The sequence below is a fragment of the Schistocerca gregaria genome, chromosome 8 (assembly GCF_023897955.1).
Source record: "Schistocerca gregaria isolate iqSchGreg1 chromosome 8, iqSchGreg1.2, whole genome shotgun sequence".
In the NCBI taxonomy this organism is placed as follows: domain Eukaryota; kingdom Metazoa; phylum Arthropoda; class Insecta; order Orthoptera; family Acrididae; genus Schistocerca; species Schistocerca gregaria.
In genome coordinates this window covers 457,046,240-457,061,800 of record NC_064927.1, presented here as the reverse complement: position 1 = coordinate 457,061,800, position 15,561 = coordinate 457,046,240, and the positions used below count along the sequence as shown (strand labels likewise).

Below are 15,561 nucleotides of genomic sequence, written 5' to 3'. Positions count from 1 at the left end.
ATATGCACTCCTCTTCAGCCTAGAGACAGTAAATGTAGAGAGGTTGACATTTAAAACAATATAAAGAAGAAAACACGGCGGAACAAAGGAAAAAACAAAAGCCAGAACATAAAAGAAGAAAGCAAACGAAGAGCGGCGAATGTAAAACGGAGGTAAAAATCTAAAAAATATTTGACAAAAAAAAAGAACACGCTCTGCAAGGATTAAAAGGCACCAGGCAAAGTACGGCCGGAGCATAAAAAGTCGCAGATCGATAAAAACAGCCACGTGACGGGCCAATCAGAAGTTGTCTTTGGGCTATGTAAGGCCACCACAACAGCAGTTTTGACAGTCAGTTGCTCCCGACAACGCTGATGAAGGTAACTGTCGTAAGCTCGAGGTTTACCCTGAACTGATGCGTCAAAAAGTCCGAGAATGTTTCATAAAATTTACCATTTCACTTTAAATATATGCAATTCCCAGTACGCTTATGTTACACCATGGGCATAAACAAAGCATGAGGCTACATTTTGGGAGTGTGGGCCTCTGCGTGAGTTGCTTTTCGTACTGCCAACTCTACATAGCTCTCTCCCATGTCGGTGAAGTGAAGATGATTTTCACTCATGTCCCGAACCATATTACTCCAAAAGTTGTATATAAAGAAGCTTTATAACGCCAAAATAAATTCCACAAGCACGAACATTCGGGAACAGATACAAGTAAACATCCACGCAATATCTGGTTTGTCAGCTAGTATATAAAACTTCAATATCCATGACCATGTTATACGACAATAAAGAAAGTTCCATGTCCAGTCAGTAAAGAATTCAGGTTATGAAACTTCAGAAAGTCGGGCAAACACAGTCTTTCGACGGGGTGCACTTATATTTACATAATCCTGAATACTGCAGCAAATATTTGTACTAATTGAATAAGGAGCTTGCACAGTCTTCTAGAAAACGTGAACATGAGAATAAAAAAGAACTGGATATAGCAAGATACAAAACCGCTTCACATTGTTTCGTAACTTGGCACCCCCCACAAACCACGCTATGCTACATTTCTGCAACAAACGACCGTTTATTTTATGATAAGATCTTCTGCAGACTTTAATTCCCGACATGTTATTAAGTGACTTTTAATTATAACAAATATAATGAACGAAAGGTTTTGATGGATCCATTGTCTTAAAACGGCATACTTTAAAACCACGTGAGCTGTAACACGAAAGTAACTAATTACGAAAATTCTCTAACAACCAATATGATGTATCCCGTCATTTGATTGTAATAAATGGTACCACTAACGACGAGTTTTCGATATACCCTCAATGTGTTGGTGCTTACAAAAATGGTTCATATGGCTCTGAGCACTACGGGACTTAACTTCTGAGGTCATCAGTCCCCTAGAACTTAGAACTACTTAAACCGAACTAACCTAAGGACATCACACACATCCAAGCACGAGGCAGGATTCGAACCTGCGACCGTAGCGGTCGCGCGGTCCCAGACTGTAGCGCCTAGAACAACTGGGCCACCCCGGCTGGCTTGGTGCTTACAAACATCGTCTCTGCATAGGATTCTATGTTATAATCGAACAGCCAACAAATGTGGGCTTCAGCTGAAAACGAGAAATTCAATATGGCGTCTCGCAAGTACAGGTTGTAACGTAAAGAGCGCTCTTGCCACTTAATGGGTGGACCTTCCGTAGCACTTGCCGAAACGTCGCGGAACTTGTTTTCGGTTTCGCGTGAGGGAGTGGCTCCCCAACCGGAACAACAGGAAGTGACCTCACAAAACTCGTACAGCCCCACGTCAATGTTGGCTAACCCTTCCCTTGTGAGGTGAGGACGGTTACCTGGAGGAATATTTCCAGAATAAAGTGGAGTGAGCGCTGGAGAGTGAAAACCCGTTCCGTCCTGCGTAGGGATTTCAGAAAGTAAAAGACACACGTCGTCACATGCTAAGGCAGGCCACATGTGCAACAAAGCGCAGCGTCAGAAGAGAGCACATGTTCCGGGGCTTCTCCAGACCCAGTTCCACTACGGTACAGGTAACAGGTGCGTCAGTGAACGAGAGTAAACTGGAACACATACTCCAGAGATTAAGTACACTGGACATCCTAGTGGGCAAAACGCCTACATTGCACACAGATTCACCGTGAAATTCTGACAGTATATGGACCAAATGGAGATTCGCATTTAGCCGTAGAGAAATTGTACCAATAGATTGATCACGGCCGCACAGACCTATGTGATGCTGATCGGGAAGGAGATTTCCATTCTGTCGGCAGGGTGAAAGAACATATGCGGGTGAAACAGATAGTAATGTATTACTATGTTTACGACGTTGCTCGTCGAGCTATATACGTTATCCCGCATGTCTAGCTGCTTCTCTCACACAAATAATGATAAAAATTCAGAAATTCAGGGTCGCCACCAGTCCAAGCCCTTCCTAACCATTTACAAAAAACGGAGCTAGAAAATTATTACTTTAATTACTTTAATAATTTAATTAAAAGTACCCAAATTTCTTTAAGCAGCCAGATAAATAGCACTCCATGTCGTGCATGAAGCAACGTGATTAATTCAGGATTGGAAATCAGAGTAAGGGGGTAAGATCAACACCACAGAATTTATCTTTCACATAAATTATTTATTGTAACTAAATATTTGGTTGCGCATCCTAACTGCACATGACTGGTGCCTGACTCGAAATATTTAAGTAAGAATTACGTGAGAATGAAACAGAGCACAATTTCACTACACCAAATAGAAACACAGAAGACGGGGGTGGGAGACACTTATACTATCATCTCCTTTGCTTTAATACCATAAAAATATCTAAGTGAGATTTGCATTACGATTCTACGCATGCTCTGTTCTGGACAGAGGTTTAACCAATACACAAGGCTGTGGGATAATTATTTAACATACTAGCTGTGTCTGCTGCTTGCAAACGGCCGAACTAGAGCACGTGGTGCATTCTGACTCAAATTGTTGTGCTGCTTCGTAGAAAGCGCACGAAAGAAAAGATATTCTTGCAGAAATTGTAGCTCATTAAACATTCAAACTGTTAAAATAAAGCCTATTGCGGTGCCGTGGTGGACCAGAAGGGTCAATGATTACCAAACGCGTGGCACAAAATCGACACACGAAGACAAAAGCAATTTCCACAAAATATAAGATTAAAAATCATTAAAAAAATAACTCGCTTCACACGCTTCAGATAAGTTAAAGTTCTTAAGTATTTCACCAGTTAAACATAACGAAGTCCTAACTCAACCTGATTCCTATCACCTGAAACTCCCCTTAAGAGTTACGATCCGTACCCACCAAGCGTTCATCGAAGAGTGCCCCTTTCTCTTTCCAGATTACCTAACATCTCGTGCAGCGGAAGCTACCAGAGGGGTAGCCCCCCGTCACCAACCTCACACACAAAAACAGCCTTCGACACAGCCCTCGATTAAGATGGGTAAACCACTCTGTTCAGGTATTGGAAACATAAGTTGGTCATCCTGTGTTCTCCTTTGAACGAGAAGCAACATCGTCTGCTCCCAGCAGACGATGACCAGTTCAGCGATTCCAACAAAACAAAACTGAAACCCAGATTAAAACACACATATAATAATCAATAGGCCTTATTTGAGTGCTCAGTCTTTCAGGAAGAGTTCATGAAGTGAGCTAAAATCAGGTAGTAAAATGAATAGGTTGTACCGAATTCGACGAGCGCCTTATGAAACGACTTCACAGAGACGTTTCAAGATTTTACAAGGAAGAGGACGTTCATACAGCTCTCCTTTAATGCTTCAGCGACCAAGGAGCGAATTTCTAGTGCCTAGGAACTGAAAGATTACGAAAACATTTCGACCGCTGCTTACAGAGACTTGTTGCGTATGTTGAAAAATAGTGTAATGTCACGGTGAAACTTTGAACTGTAGAGCAGCATTTGTCCAACCACAATAATGTGTAAGTTATTTCTTGAACACCCTCGTACGTACATATCGATACTCCAGAAGCCACTCAGCAGTTTGCGGCAGATGATACAGATCTTTTTTTTTCTGTCTCATCAGTATTCTGACTGGTTTGAGGCGTCCCGCCACAAATTTCTCTCCTTTCCCAACCTTTTCATTTTATAGTACAGCCTGCACCCAATGTCCTACTTGTTGGATGTTTTCCAGCCTCTTTCTTCTCCTACACCTTTTAGAGTCCGCGCGCGGTAAGGTGGCCGATACGCTCTGGGCGAGTTCATTCATTTGTTCGGAAGGGGAGGCCGGCAGTGTTTTCCACCTTTCAGTCGGTGGGCGATGGCAGAATCGAGTCGCGCTCTGTGCAATCTTCCTCAAACGATTTTACAGAAAATGTTCGGCAAAAAAAAGCTGACTTTTAGCTTTATGCATCAGGTTCATGATGATATCCCCATCATTTCGTTAATGATCATGGTCATTGTAATATTTATGTGGCAGTAAGACACTGCAATACATTCGAAAAAATTTTCAATGCAACATAGGGGTCACTATGATTTTGCGTTTGGCGCATATTACACAATATGTTACTGTGTATCAAATTTATCTAACATACAGAATTTTTCTTGAGACTTGGGTGGAGGTCTCTGTCTGTCTCTCTCTCTCTCTCTCTCTCTCTCTCTCTCTCTCTCTCTCTGTCTCTGCCTCAGTATCTTTCTCATCTGTCTCAAGAAAATTGATCCGACACAGCACACTCTTTGGCCATCACGTCGCGCAAGTGATAAAGCCAGAGTGGAAAATCCACAACATTCGTCTTATTTCATAAATCGTCTGAGGTATCAAAATGAAATTTTGCCACATGATAGCACACAAAGAGGAGAGTATTTTTCTATACAGGTGTTACGCAAAACTTCAGTATCTGCAGCGTTATTCCAATAATTACAGACTTTTTCGCTGAAAGAATGTAATTTTTAAGGACCACCTGTAGATGGTGAAACGAGGAATGCTTTGAGTTTTGGAACAACATAAGTGAAGACATTTTGTACCAAAGATGTGCTTTTTCGTAAGATACTGACATTACTTCTCCTCAGCTCCTCACTTAAAAAACTTAATAAACCACTGTTTGAGGATTCTCTTGCAGTTGTGTCTGCACAACATGTTGGTGAGGTGAGACTATTTATAGTCTGCTGCGCTTTGGAAAAAGGAGCAATGTTTAACAATGCAACAAGAGAAATGTATAGATTTTATTCAAAATTCGCCACTTATGATATTTCTTTGAAATGGTTAAAAAGCCAGACGAAAATGAATCGCTGCGTTTTCGGCGGAATTCTTGTTAGATACTAACGAAAGCAAAGGCGACAGACCTTTTTGAATGGACACCTTGCAAATGTGGGCGTGGAGAGGACCAACTTAATAATTACAAAAATATGCGCTTAGACTCCTGCCCCTTGTCCGCTCCAGCGCTCAGCATTTCCCCTGCGGAGTCTGCTCTACCGTGTGCACCCTGCTGTCTGTGCATTTACTGGCCACGGTATTTTGTGAGGACGCCACCTTCTGCAGCTCCCTCTAGTAACGTGGAAGTTATTCCATAATGTCTTAACACAGGTCCTGTCATCCAATCCCTTCTTCTTGTCAGTGTTTTCCAAATGCTCCTTTCTCTACAGATTCTGTACAGTGCCAAATCATTTCTTGTGAGTCCATTTAATTTTCAACATCTTTCTCCAGCGCCACACAGTCCATGAGTCTTCTCCGTCCTCCTCACAATTACTTGCTCCAACTGTAAATCCTCAGAAATTTCTTCCATAAATTGAGACCTATGTTTCATACCATTAGACCTCTCTTGGCAAGGAATGTGCTCTTTGTCTGTGCTAGTGTATTTTTTATATCCCCCTTGCATCATCCTCACACGTTATTTTGCGTCCACGATAGCAGAATACCTCAACATTATCTACTTTGTGTTCTCCAGTTTTAGTGTTAAGCTCATCGCTGATTTAAGCTTATCGCTGATCTAATTGGAGGTACTCCTCATTGCATCTGCACGACTACTCTACAATTCACACTTAAGTTCCTGGAAGACGGTTCTCCGAAAAACTTTCACACTATTTCTCTGCCGTTCGTTCTACTTTCGAACAGAGCCAGCGAAAACGAACACTGAAAAACTTTCCGAGTGAGCTCTGATTTCTCTTATTTTACTACGATGATAATTCCTCCCTGTGTAGGTGAGCGTCAATAGAACCTTTTCGCATTCGGAGGAGAAATCAGGTGATCAAAATCACAAGAAAAGATCTCGTCGCAGCGAAAAACGCCTTTGTTTTAACGATCGCCATCCCAGCCCGCGGTATCGCACACGTGACATTCTCTCCCCTACTTCGCGATAGCAGGAAATGAGCTACCCATCTTTTCACTTTTTCGACTTCATCTGTGAATCCTATTTGGTAAGGACTCCATACCAAACATCAGTACCATAACAGAGGACGGGCAGGAGCAGCGCAGTCAATCTCAGAAATAGACCTGCTGTATCTTCTAAGCCTTCTGCCATTAAAACGCAGTGTTTATTTCGCTTTACCTAGGACGTTATCTGTGTGATCGTTGCAATTCACCAATGTCTTGGTATTTAGCGGAGCTGACAGCATTCAGATTTGTGCAATTTAGCGTGTAGCCGAAATTTTACGGGTCCCTTTTAGTATTCAAGCTTAAGATTTACGGACGATTGCCAGTTTTCCCACCACATATACATCTTCATATTAAAAATGAAGAAATTCCTAAAGCTGTATTTAAGGTGTCGATTTTATTTTGGCAACTAGTTTCAACATTTGTTGACGACAATTGCGTGCCGCTGATACTAGAAGTCAGTGGTGAGATATGGACGTGCTCCGTGTAGAAGGTGGTTAGTAACCACCTGGAGGAATTTCTTCATTTTTAATGTAAATTTATACCAGTTGACGTCCCACCGTCCCCCATTTCAACTTTGGATGTACGAAGACATATATATCTTGTCTAAATCATTTTCAAATTGTGATTTTGATCTTCTAATATATTTATTTGACGGTAACGGACACCATTATGTGTTAACAGTCTAAGACCTGCTGAATCATTTATACAGTTTAGACACCACAAACGGTCTATAACACTTCTTTGGTGATCGCCAGATATCACTTCTGTTTTACTCGATGACTTTCCGTAAGTTACTACGAACTGTGACCTTTCTGATAGGAAATGACGAATCTAGCCGCACAATTGAGACTATATTCCATACGCACGCAGTCTGATTAGAAGCTGCTTGGGAGCAACGGTATCAAAATCCTTCTGGAAATCTTGAAACATGAAATCAGTCTGAGATCCCATGTCGAGATAACTCACCAAATTGTACATGAGCCATATTTTCTGAATCAGAGCTCACTATGTATCAACAGATAGTTTTCTTCGAAGTAATTTATAATGTTCGTCCACAGCATTTTTTCCAAAATCCTACTGCAAATCGACGTGAGTGATTTTAATTGTAATTCATCGTATTACTCCTACTTCCTTTTTTGGGTACTGATGTGACCCTGTGCAGTTTTCTAGCTTTTAGGTATTGATCTTTCGTGGAGCAAGCATGTGAATGTGATTGCTAAGTATGCAGCATACTATGAAAGGAATGTAACTGGTATACAGTCTGCAGCAGCAGATTTGCTTTTGTTTAATGATCTGAATTGGTTTCTTATACCGAGATTATCGACTTCTAAGTTTCTCATATTCCATATGTTATTGGTTGGAATTTTACAATACATACTTCGTCTTCCTAGGCAAAGCAATTTCAGAAAATCGTGGTCAGTAACTCAGCTTTTGTGGGACTGTCATCAGAAAAATTACCATCGCTATCGCGAAATGGAGGTATTGACTGTGTCTTACCTCTGGTCTACTATCCATGCGATCAGAATCTCTTGATATTTCCTGCCATATTTCCAAACAGTGTGTCGTTGTGGAAACTATTGAAAGCATCTCGCATTGTATTTCGAGCTTCTGTAAGAACTGTGAGTTATGCAACACGTTTTAAAGTTTTTGCGCTAATTAAGGCCGTAAAAGAAAAGTCTTTTCAAAATTACTTCTGAACAAAAAGCTATTCTGGCAGCTGGACTCCATGCCTTTTGTTAATAATGTCATTTGGGTTCTTGTGGTGATGTTTCTATAGAAATTTTCATTCTGTAACACATGTTCCTTTAAATGTAAACGAGAAGTGAAATACAAATTTTCAAAGATTTAGCTTTAAAAATTCTTTCACATAACGAAACAGTTTTTATCCCCAATTTCATCCTCTTTGACTGTGCATTTCCAGAAACAGTGAAACCCTTTTCCTTAACGGAGATACAAAATACAAGTTTTCATAGATTTAGGTTTAAAAAAGCTTGCACAATGAAAAAGTTCATAAAACGTCCACCCTCTATTTCAATCTCTTAGGGGGTTGAATTTCCAAAAACCGAGAAGTACATATTTTTTAAATTTCTAACACAGAAGGCAAACACAAACTTTCATACATTTAGCTTCAAAAATGCTTGCACAATGAAATATTTTCATAGAAAGTTTCATCCCCTATTTCACAACTATATGGGCTGAATTAAAATTTTTGTTATGTATTTTTAAATCAGAAACTAAATTCAAAGTTTCAGATTTCGCTTAAGAATGATTGAATAATGAAATATATCATGTTTTTTTTTTATTTGTAACCAAGAAATCAGATACCAGTTTTCAAAGATGTACCTTTTAAACTACCTTACCAGTTCTTTAATAATGGTTTATTTAAAAAAACATTCACCCACTATTTCACTCCCATAGTACTTAAGTTACCAAAAGTACTGAAATAAGTGTTTCTTTATTTATGACCGAGAAAAAAATACCAATTTTTGTAGGACGAGTTCCAAATTGTCTTGATTGCGACATATTTTAGAAAAATCTTTTATCCCTTGTTTCAACTACTTAAGGGTTGCTGTTGTTGTGGTCTTCAGTCCTGAGACTGATTTTATGCAGCTCTCCATGCTACTCTATCCTGTGCAAGCTTCTTCATCTCCCAGTACCTACTGCAACCTACATCCTTCTGAATCTGCTTAGTGTATTCATCTCTTGGTCTCCCTCTACGATTTTTATCCTCCACACTGCCCTCCAGTACTAAACTGGTGATCCCTTGTTGCCTCAGAACATGTCCTACCAACCGATCCCTTCCTCTAATCAAGGTGTGCCACAAATTTCTCTTCTCCCTAATTCTATTCAATACCTCCTCATTAGTTATGTGATCTACCCATCTAATCTTCAGCATTCTTCTGCAGCACCACATTTCGAAAGCTTCTATTCTCTTCTTGTCCAAACTATTTATCGTCCATGTTTCACTTCCATACATGGCTACACTCCATACAAATACTTCTAGAAACGACTTCCTGACACTTAAATCTATACTCGATTTTAACAAATTTCTCTTCTTCAGAAACATTTTCCATGCCACTGCCAGTCTACATTTTATATCCTCTCTACTTCGACCATAATCAGTTATTTTACTCCCCAAATAGCAAAAGTCCTTTACTACTTTAAGTGTCTCATTTCCTAATCTAATTCCCTCAGCATCACCCGATTTAATTCGACTACATTCCATTATCCTCGTTTTTCAAGACACTGTCCATTCCGTTCAACTGCTCTTCAAAGTCCTTTGCTGTCTCTGACAGAATTACAATGTCATCGACGAACCTCAAAGTTTTTATTTCTTTTCCATGGATTTTAATACCTACTCCGAATTTTTCTTGTGTTTCCTTTACATCTTGCTCAATATACAGTTTGAATAACATCGGGAACAGGCTACAACCTTGTCTCACACCCTTCCCAACCACTGCTTCCCTTTCATGTCCCTCGACTCTTATAACTGCCTTCTGATTTCTGTACAAATTGTAAATAGCCTTTCGCCTCCTGTATTTTACCCCTGCCACCTTTAGAATTTGAAAGAGAGTCAACATTGTGAACAGCTTTCTCTAAGTCTACAAATTCTAGAAATTAAGAGTGGAATTTCGAAAATCTCTTCCTAAACGACACCTACAGTATAAGATCGACACCCTATCCAGATTTCAATTTTCTATTCTTATGTGTTTGGGCTGGTCTATGATGGGTCAGTCAGTCAGAACATTGCCTTTTATATGCACTGAGGTGACTAAAGTCAAGCAATACGCTGTAATATCGTGATCCGTCTCCTTTTGTCCGGCTTAGTCTGGCAACTCGATGTGGCATGGACTCAACAAGTCCCCTGCAGAAATGTTGAGCCATGCTGTCTCTGCAGCCGTCTATAATTGCGAAAGTGTTGCCGTTGCAGGATTTCCCGCAAGAACTGACCTCTCGATTATGTGCCAGAAATGTTCCATGGGATTCATGACGTGCAAGTTGGGTGGCCAATTCATTAGCTCGAACTGTCCAGAATGTTCTTCAAAGTAATCGGTAACAACTGTGGCCCCGTGACATGGTGCGTCGTTTTTTGGGAGCACAAAGCCCATGAATTGCTGCAAATTGTCTCAAAGTAGCCGAACATAACCACTTCCAGTCAATGATCGGCTCAATGGGACCAGAGGACCCAGTCAGTTCCATGTAAATACAGCATTATGGAGCCGGTTGTAACGTTATGTCAGAAGTTAGAGGCTGTGATGAGTGTTCCGACTGATTAGCGAAATGTTTACACTGAGGTGACAAAAATCGTAGGATACACTCTAATATCGTGTCAGACCTCCATTTTCCCTACGCAGTGCAGCAACTCGACGTGGCAAGGACTTAACAAGTCGTTGGAAGTCCGCTGCAGAACTAATGAGCCATGCTGCCTCTATAGCCCTCTGTAATTGAGAAAGTGTTGCCAGTGTAGGATTGTGTGCACGAACTGACCTCTCGATTAGGTCCTATAAATGTTCCATGGGATTCACGCTAGGCGATCTGGGTGGCCAAATCATCCCATAGAACTGTCCAGAATGTTCTTCAAACCAATCGCAAACAATTGTGGCCCAGTGAGATGACACCGTTGTTTGGGAAAATGAGGTCCAAGAATGGCTGCAAACTGTCTCCAAATAGTCGAACATAACATTTCCTGTCAGCTGGAGCAGAGCAACCATCCATTCATTGTGAACACAGCCCGCACCATTATGGAGCGGCCACCAGCTTGCGCAGTGTCTTGCTGGTAACTTGCGTCCATGGCTTCGTGGGGTCTGCACCACACTCTAACCCTACCATCAGCTCTTACCAACTGAAATCGGTTTCTGATCTGACCAGGCCACAGTTTTCCAGTCGTCTAAGCTCCAACCGATACGGTCACGAGCACAGGAGAGGCGCTGCAAGGCGAAGTCATGCTGTTGACAAAGGCACTCGCGTCGGGGTCTGCAACCATAGCCGACTGACCTACCAGATACGTTCGTTGTACCTCCCAAAGTGATTTGTACGGTTATTTCACACAGTGTTGCTTGTATGTTAGCACTGACAACTGTACGCTGATGCCGCTGCTCACGGTCGTTAAGTGAAGGCCGTCGGTCACTGACTGGTCCCTGGTGAAACTGTGTATTCGCGGCACACTATGGATCGCAGAGTTACCAAACTATTTCCGAAATGGAGTGTCCTGTGAAACAGAGGATGGCAGACTAAAGGCCGAAACGCTAAATGTCTTTTTCCAGAGCTGTTTTACAGAGGAAGACTGCACTGTAGTTCCTTCTCTAGATTGTCACACAGATGCCAAAATGGTAGATATCGAAACAAACGACAGACGGATAGAGAAACAATTAAAATCGCTCAGAAGAGGAAAGGCCGTTGGACCTGATGGGATACCAGTTCGAGTTTACACAGAGCACGCGAAGGAACTTGTCCCCCTTCTTGCAGCGGTGTACCGCAGGTCTCTAGAAGAGCGTAGCGTTCCAAGCGATTGGAAAAGAACACAGGTATCCTCGTTTTCAAGAAGGGACGTCGAACAGATGTGGAAAACTATAGACCTATATCTCTAACGTCGATCAGTTGTAGAATTTTGGAACACGTATTATGTTTGAGTATAATGACTTTTCTGGGGACTAGAAATCTACTCTGTAGGAATCAGCATGGATTTCGAAAAAGACGATCGTGTGAAACCGAGCACGCGCAATTCGTCCACAAGACTCAGAGGGCCATAGATACGGGTTCCCAGGTAGATGCCGTGTTTCCTGAGTTCCGCAAGGCGTTCGTTACAGTTCCCCACAGTCGTTTAATGAGCAAAGTAAGAGCATATGGACTATCAGACCAATTGTGTGATTGGACTGGAGAGTTCCTAGATAACAGAACGCGGCATGTCATTCTCAATGGAGAGAAGTCTTCCGAAGTAAGAGTGGTTTCAGGTGTGCCGCAGGGGAGTGTCGTAGGACAAAATATATAAGTTACCTTGTGGATGACATCGGAAGTTCACTGAGGCTTTTTCCCGATAATGCTGTAATATATCGAGAGGTTGTAACAATGGAAAATTGTACTGAAATGCAGGAGGCTCTGCAACGCATTGACGCATGGTGCAGGGAATTTCAATTGAATCTCAATGTAGACAAGTGTAATGTGCTGCGAATACATAGAAACATCCTTTATCATTTAGCTTCAATGTAGGAGGTCAGCAGCTGGAAGCAGTTAATTCTATAAATTGACTGCGAGTAGGCATTAGGAGTGATTTAAAATGGAATGACCATATAAAATTAATCGTCGGTAAAGGAGATGCCGGACTGAGATTCATTGGCAGAATCCTAATGAAATGCAGTCCGAAAACAAAGGAAGTAGCTTACAGTATATTTGTTCGCCCACTGCTTGAATATTGCTCATCAGTGTGGGATCCGTACCAGATAGGGTTGATAGAAGAAAGAGAGAAAATCGAATGGAGAGCAGCGCGCTTCGTTACAGGATCATTTAGTAATCGCGAAAGCGTTACGGAGATGGTGGATAAACTCCAGTGGAAGACTCTGCAGGACAGACGCTCAGTAGCTCGGTACGGGCTTTTGTTGATGTTTCGACAACATACCTTCACCGAGGAGTCAAACAGTACATTGCTCCCTCCTTCGAATATTTCGCGAAGAGACCATGAGGATAAAATCAGAGAGATTAGAGCCCACACAGAGGCATACCGACAATCTTTCTTTCCACGAACAATACGAGACTGGAATAGAAAGGAGAACCGATAGAGGTACTCAAGGTACCCTCCTGCACACATCGTCAGGTGGCTTGCTGAGTATGGATGTAGATGTAGTTCCAGCTACCATTCCGCGTTCAAAGTCTGTTGATTCGCGCCGTGAGGCAATAATAACGTTGGAGATCTTTTCACAAGAATCACTTGAGTATAAATGACTGCTCCGCCAATGCGCTGCCCTTTTGTAGCGTGCGTCCGCGATACTGCGGGCATCACTGTGCCGCGACTTTGGTGACGTAACCGTAAAGGTCAGAGCTCTCGGCCCCGCTAAACTACGACAGCGGGGTGTGTGCGTTGCAGGTGCCGAGACGGCCGTGGCGAGGATGACGCGGAGCGACTACCAGCCGGTGGTGTCGGAGGGCGCGGAGGCGGCGGCCGGCAGCGGCCCCCGCTACAAGGGCGGCGCCACGTCGGACCCGGCGGGCGCGAGCGCGCTCCACCAGGTGGGCGGCGCCAGCGCCGTGCAGCAGTTCTTCCGCGGCCGCTCCGTGCTGGTGACGGGCGCCACCGGCTTCATGGGCAAGGTGCTGGTCGAGAAGCTGCTGCGCTGCTGCCCTGCCGTCCACACCGTCTACGCCGTCATCCGCTCCAAGAAGGGTCGCACCGTCGAGCAGCGCATAGACGACATGTTCAAGGACTCGGTGAGCCGCCGCACAGCCGCCAGTCCACCACACTTCTCGGTTATTTGCTGCTCTTTTCCAGCCCCCGGACTCCCATATTGCTGACATCCATTATTACCTTATCGATCCATCTTCTTCGCCTAACTGAATGGATCACACCTTTCATCATTTTCTTTGGAATTCCATCCTCTGCCCTTCTCTCCAAGTGTCCTAGCCATCGTATTCGCTGTGATTTCACAAAGTTTCCTATGTCCCTGCCTTGTATTAACTCTTGTAACTCGGCATTGTAGCGTATTCTCCAGCCTTCTTCCTCCCGTATTGGCCCACAGATTTTGCGTAGTATTTTCCGCTCAATGCTTCTTAGAGCATTTTATCCTGTTCTGTCAACGTCCATACCTCTGAGCCGTATGTGATAACTGGGCGGACTAGGGAATTATGTATTAGCATTTTAGTTTTTCTTCTAACAAGGCTACTTTTGAAAAGCTGCATATTTGCAAAGTAAGCTCTGTTTCCTGCTTGTATTCTTTTCCTTATAGCCTTTCCAATACAGTTATCATTTGTTATTAGGGCTCCCAAGTAGTTAAAAGAGGACACTCCATTGAAAAATTTCTCATTGATGTTTAGGTTTTTATGGGTTCTTCTGGCCTCAGATTGTGACATTATCACATATTTTGTTTTGTTTTCATTTACTATGATGCCAATTTTTAAGGCTTCTGTTTCCATTGCCCTGTATGTTTCTAGGAGTGTATTGGTATTTCTTCCTACTACAGCAATGTCGTCAGCGTATGCACATAACTGGCTAGTTTTTATAAATATGGTGCCTCTTTTGTTGATTTTATTTACTGCACTATTCAGGGGTATGTTGAATACGACAGTGGAGAGACTATCCCCTTGCTTCACACCTTTATTAAAGTCAAAGCTTTCACTTGTTCTGCTAAGGACCTTTACTTTTGCTCTTGTCTAACGTAGCACTGGTGATACTTTTTAAAATATCGGGTATCCGATATATCGATATACAGGGTGGTCCGTTGATCGTGACCGGGCCGAACATCTCACGAAATAAGCGTCAAACGAAAAAACTACAAAGAACGAAACTTGTCTAGCTTGAAGGGGGAAACCAGATGCATATTCGTGTAGTACGAAAAACATGATAGGGTACAGTACCGCCCGACATTGAAAATAGGTACAACATTCTTCGTTATTCTTGTCAGAACAACACATTTTTTGTAAAAATAACTCAATTTCACTTAATACACCCAAGCCGGATACCAGTGTAGGAAAGAAGGACAGTTTATTTATTTAACTGATCACATGTGCACTCCCACAAAATAAATCCCTACATCCAATTTGGTGAGATCTGCGAAATGAATGAATGTATGGTCGTCTACTAACCGCAGATAGTCAATGTGCAATATATGATCATCTTTGAGACGGCCTTTTGGTCACCTTTGGTGGAACCAAACACATGAAATTTACCTGAGCTTTGAGCGCCTGAAATGTGGCTGACCAATACGGTAGCAAGGTGCTCCCCCACTTCGGCCGAGGTGCGAGATGACCTGAAGAACGGCCATGTTTTCAGCATTCTGGCGCTTGATCTTGTGTTGGTAAGATCTGTCTTAGGTGTGCTCCGTAAAGACAAAAGGGTGGATAGAATGGTATGCATGTGGAATACTTAAGAGTAGTTTGGAATAATAATTTCTCTATTTCAGGAACTTTTGTGGGGAGAATTAAATGTCAGGCAGGTAATATTAAGGGGATCGTAGCAATCTTCGGAAGTGACCAACGGTCACAATGAAACCACGTGTAGCAATAAGTTGAAATACTTCC

The 15,561-nt window shown here is 42.4% G+C and overlaps 1 protein-coding gene across 3 annotated transcripts in view; it reads left to right on the top strand.

The window, feature by feature from the left end:
• The window catches only part of LOC126284582 (fatty acyl-CoA reductase wat-like), a 226,256-nt gene that overhangs the window by 139,137 nt on the left and 71,558 nt on the right, over nucleotides 1-15,561 (top strand). For all 3 annotated transcript variants that reach the window (XM_049983603.1, XM_049983604.1, XM_049983605.1), the window contains one exon: nucleotides 13,415-13,755. In XM_049983603.1, coding sequence (XP_049839560.1) covers nucleotides 13,438-13,755 — 318 coding nt within the window. In that variant the 5' untranslated portion in view covers nucleotides 13,415-13,437. The remainder of the gene's footprint in view (nucleotides 1-13,414; nucleotides 13,756-15,561) is intronic.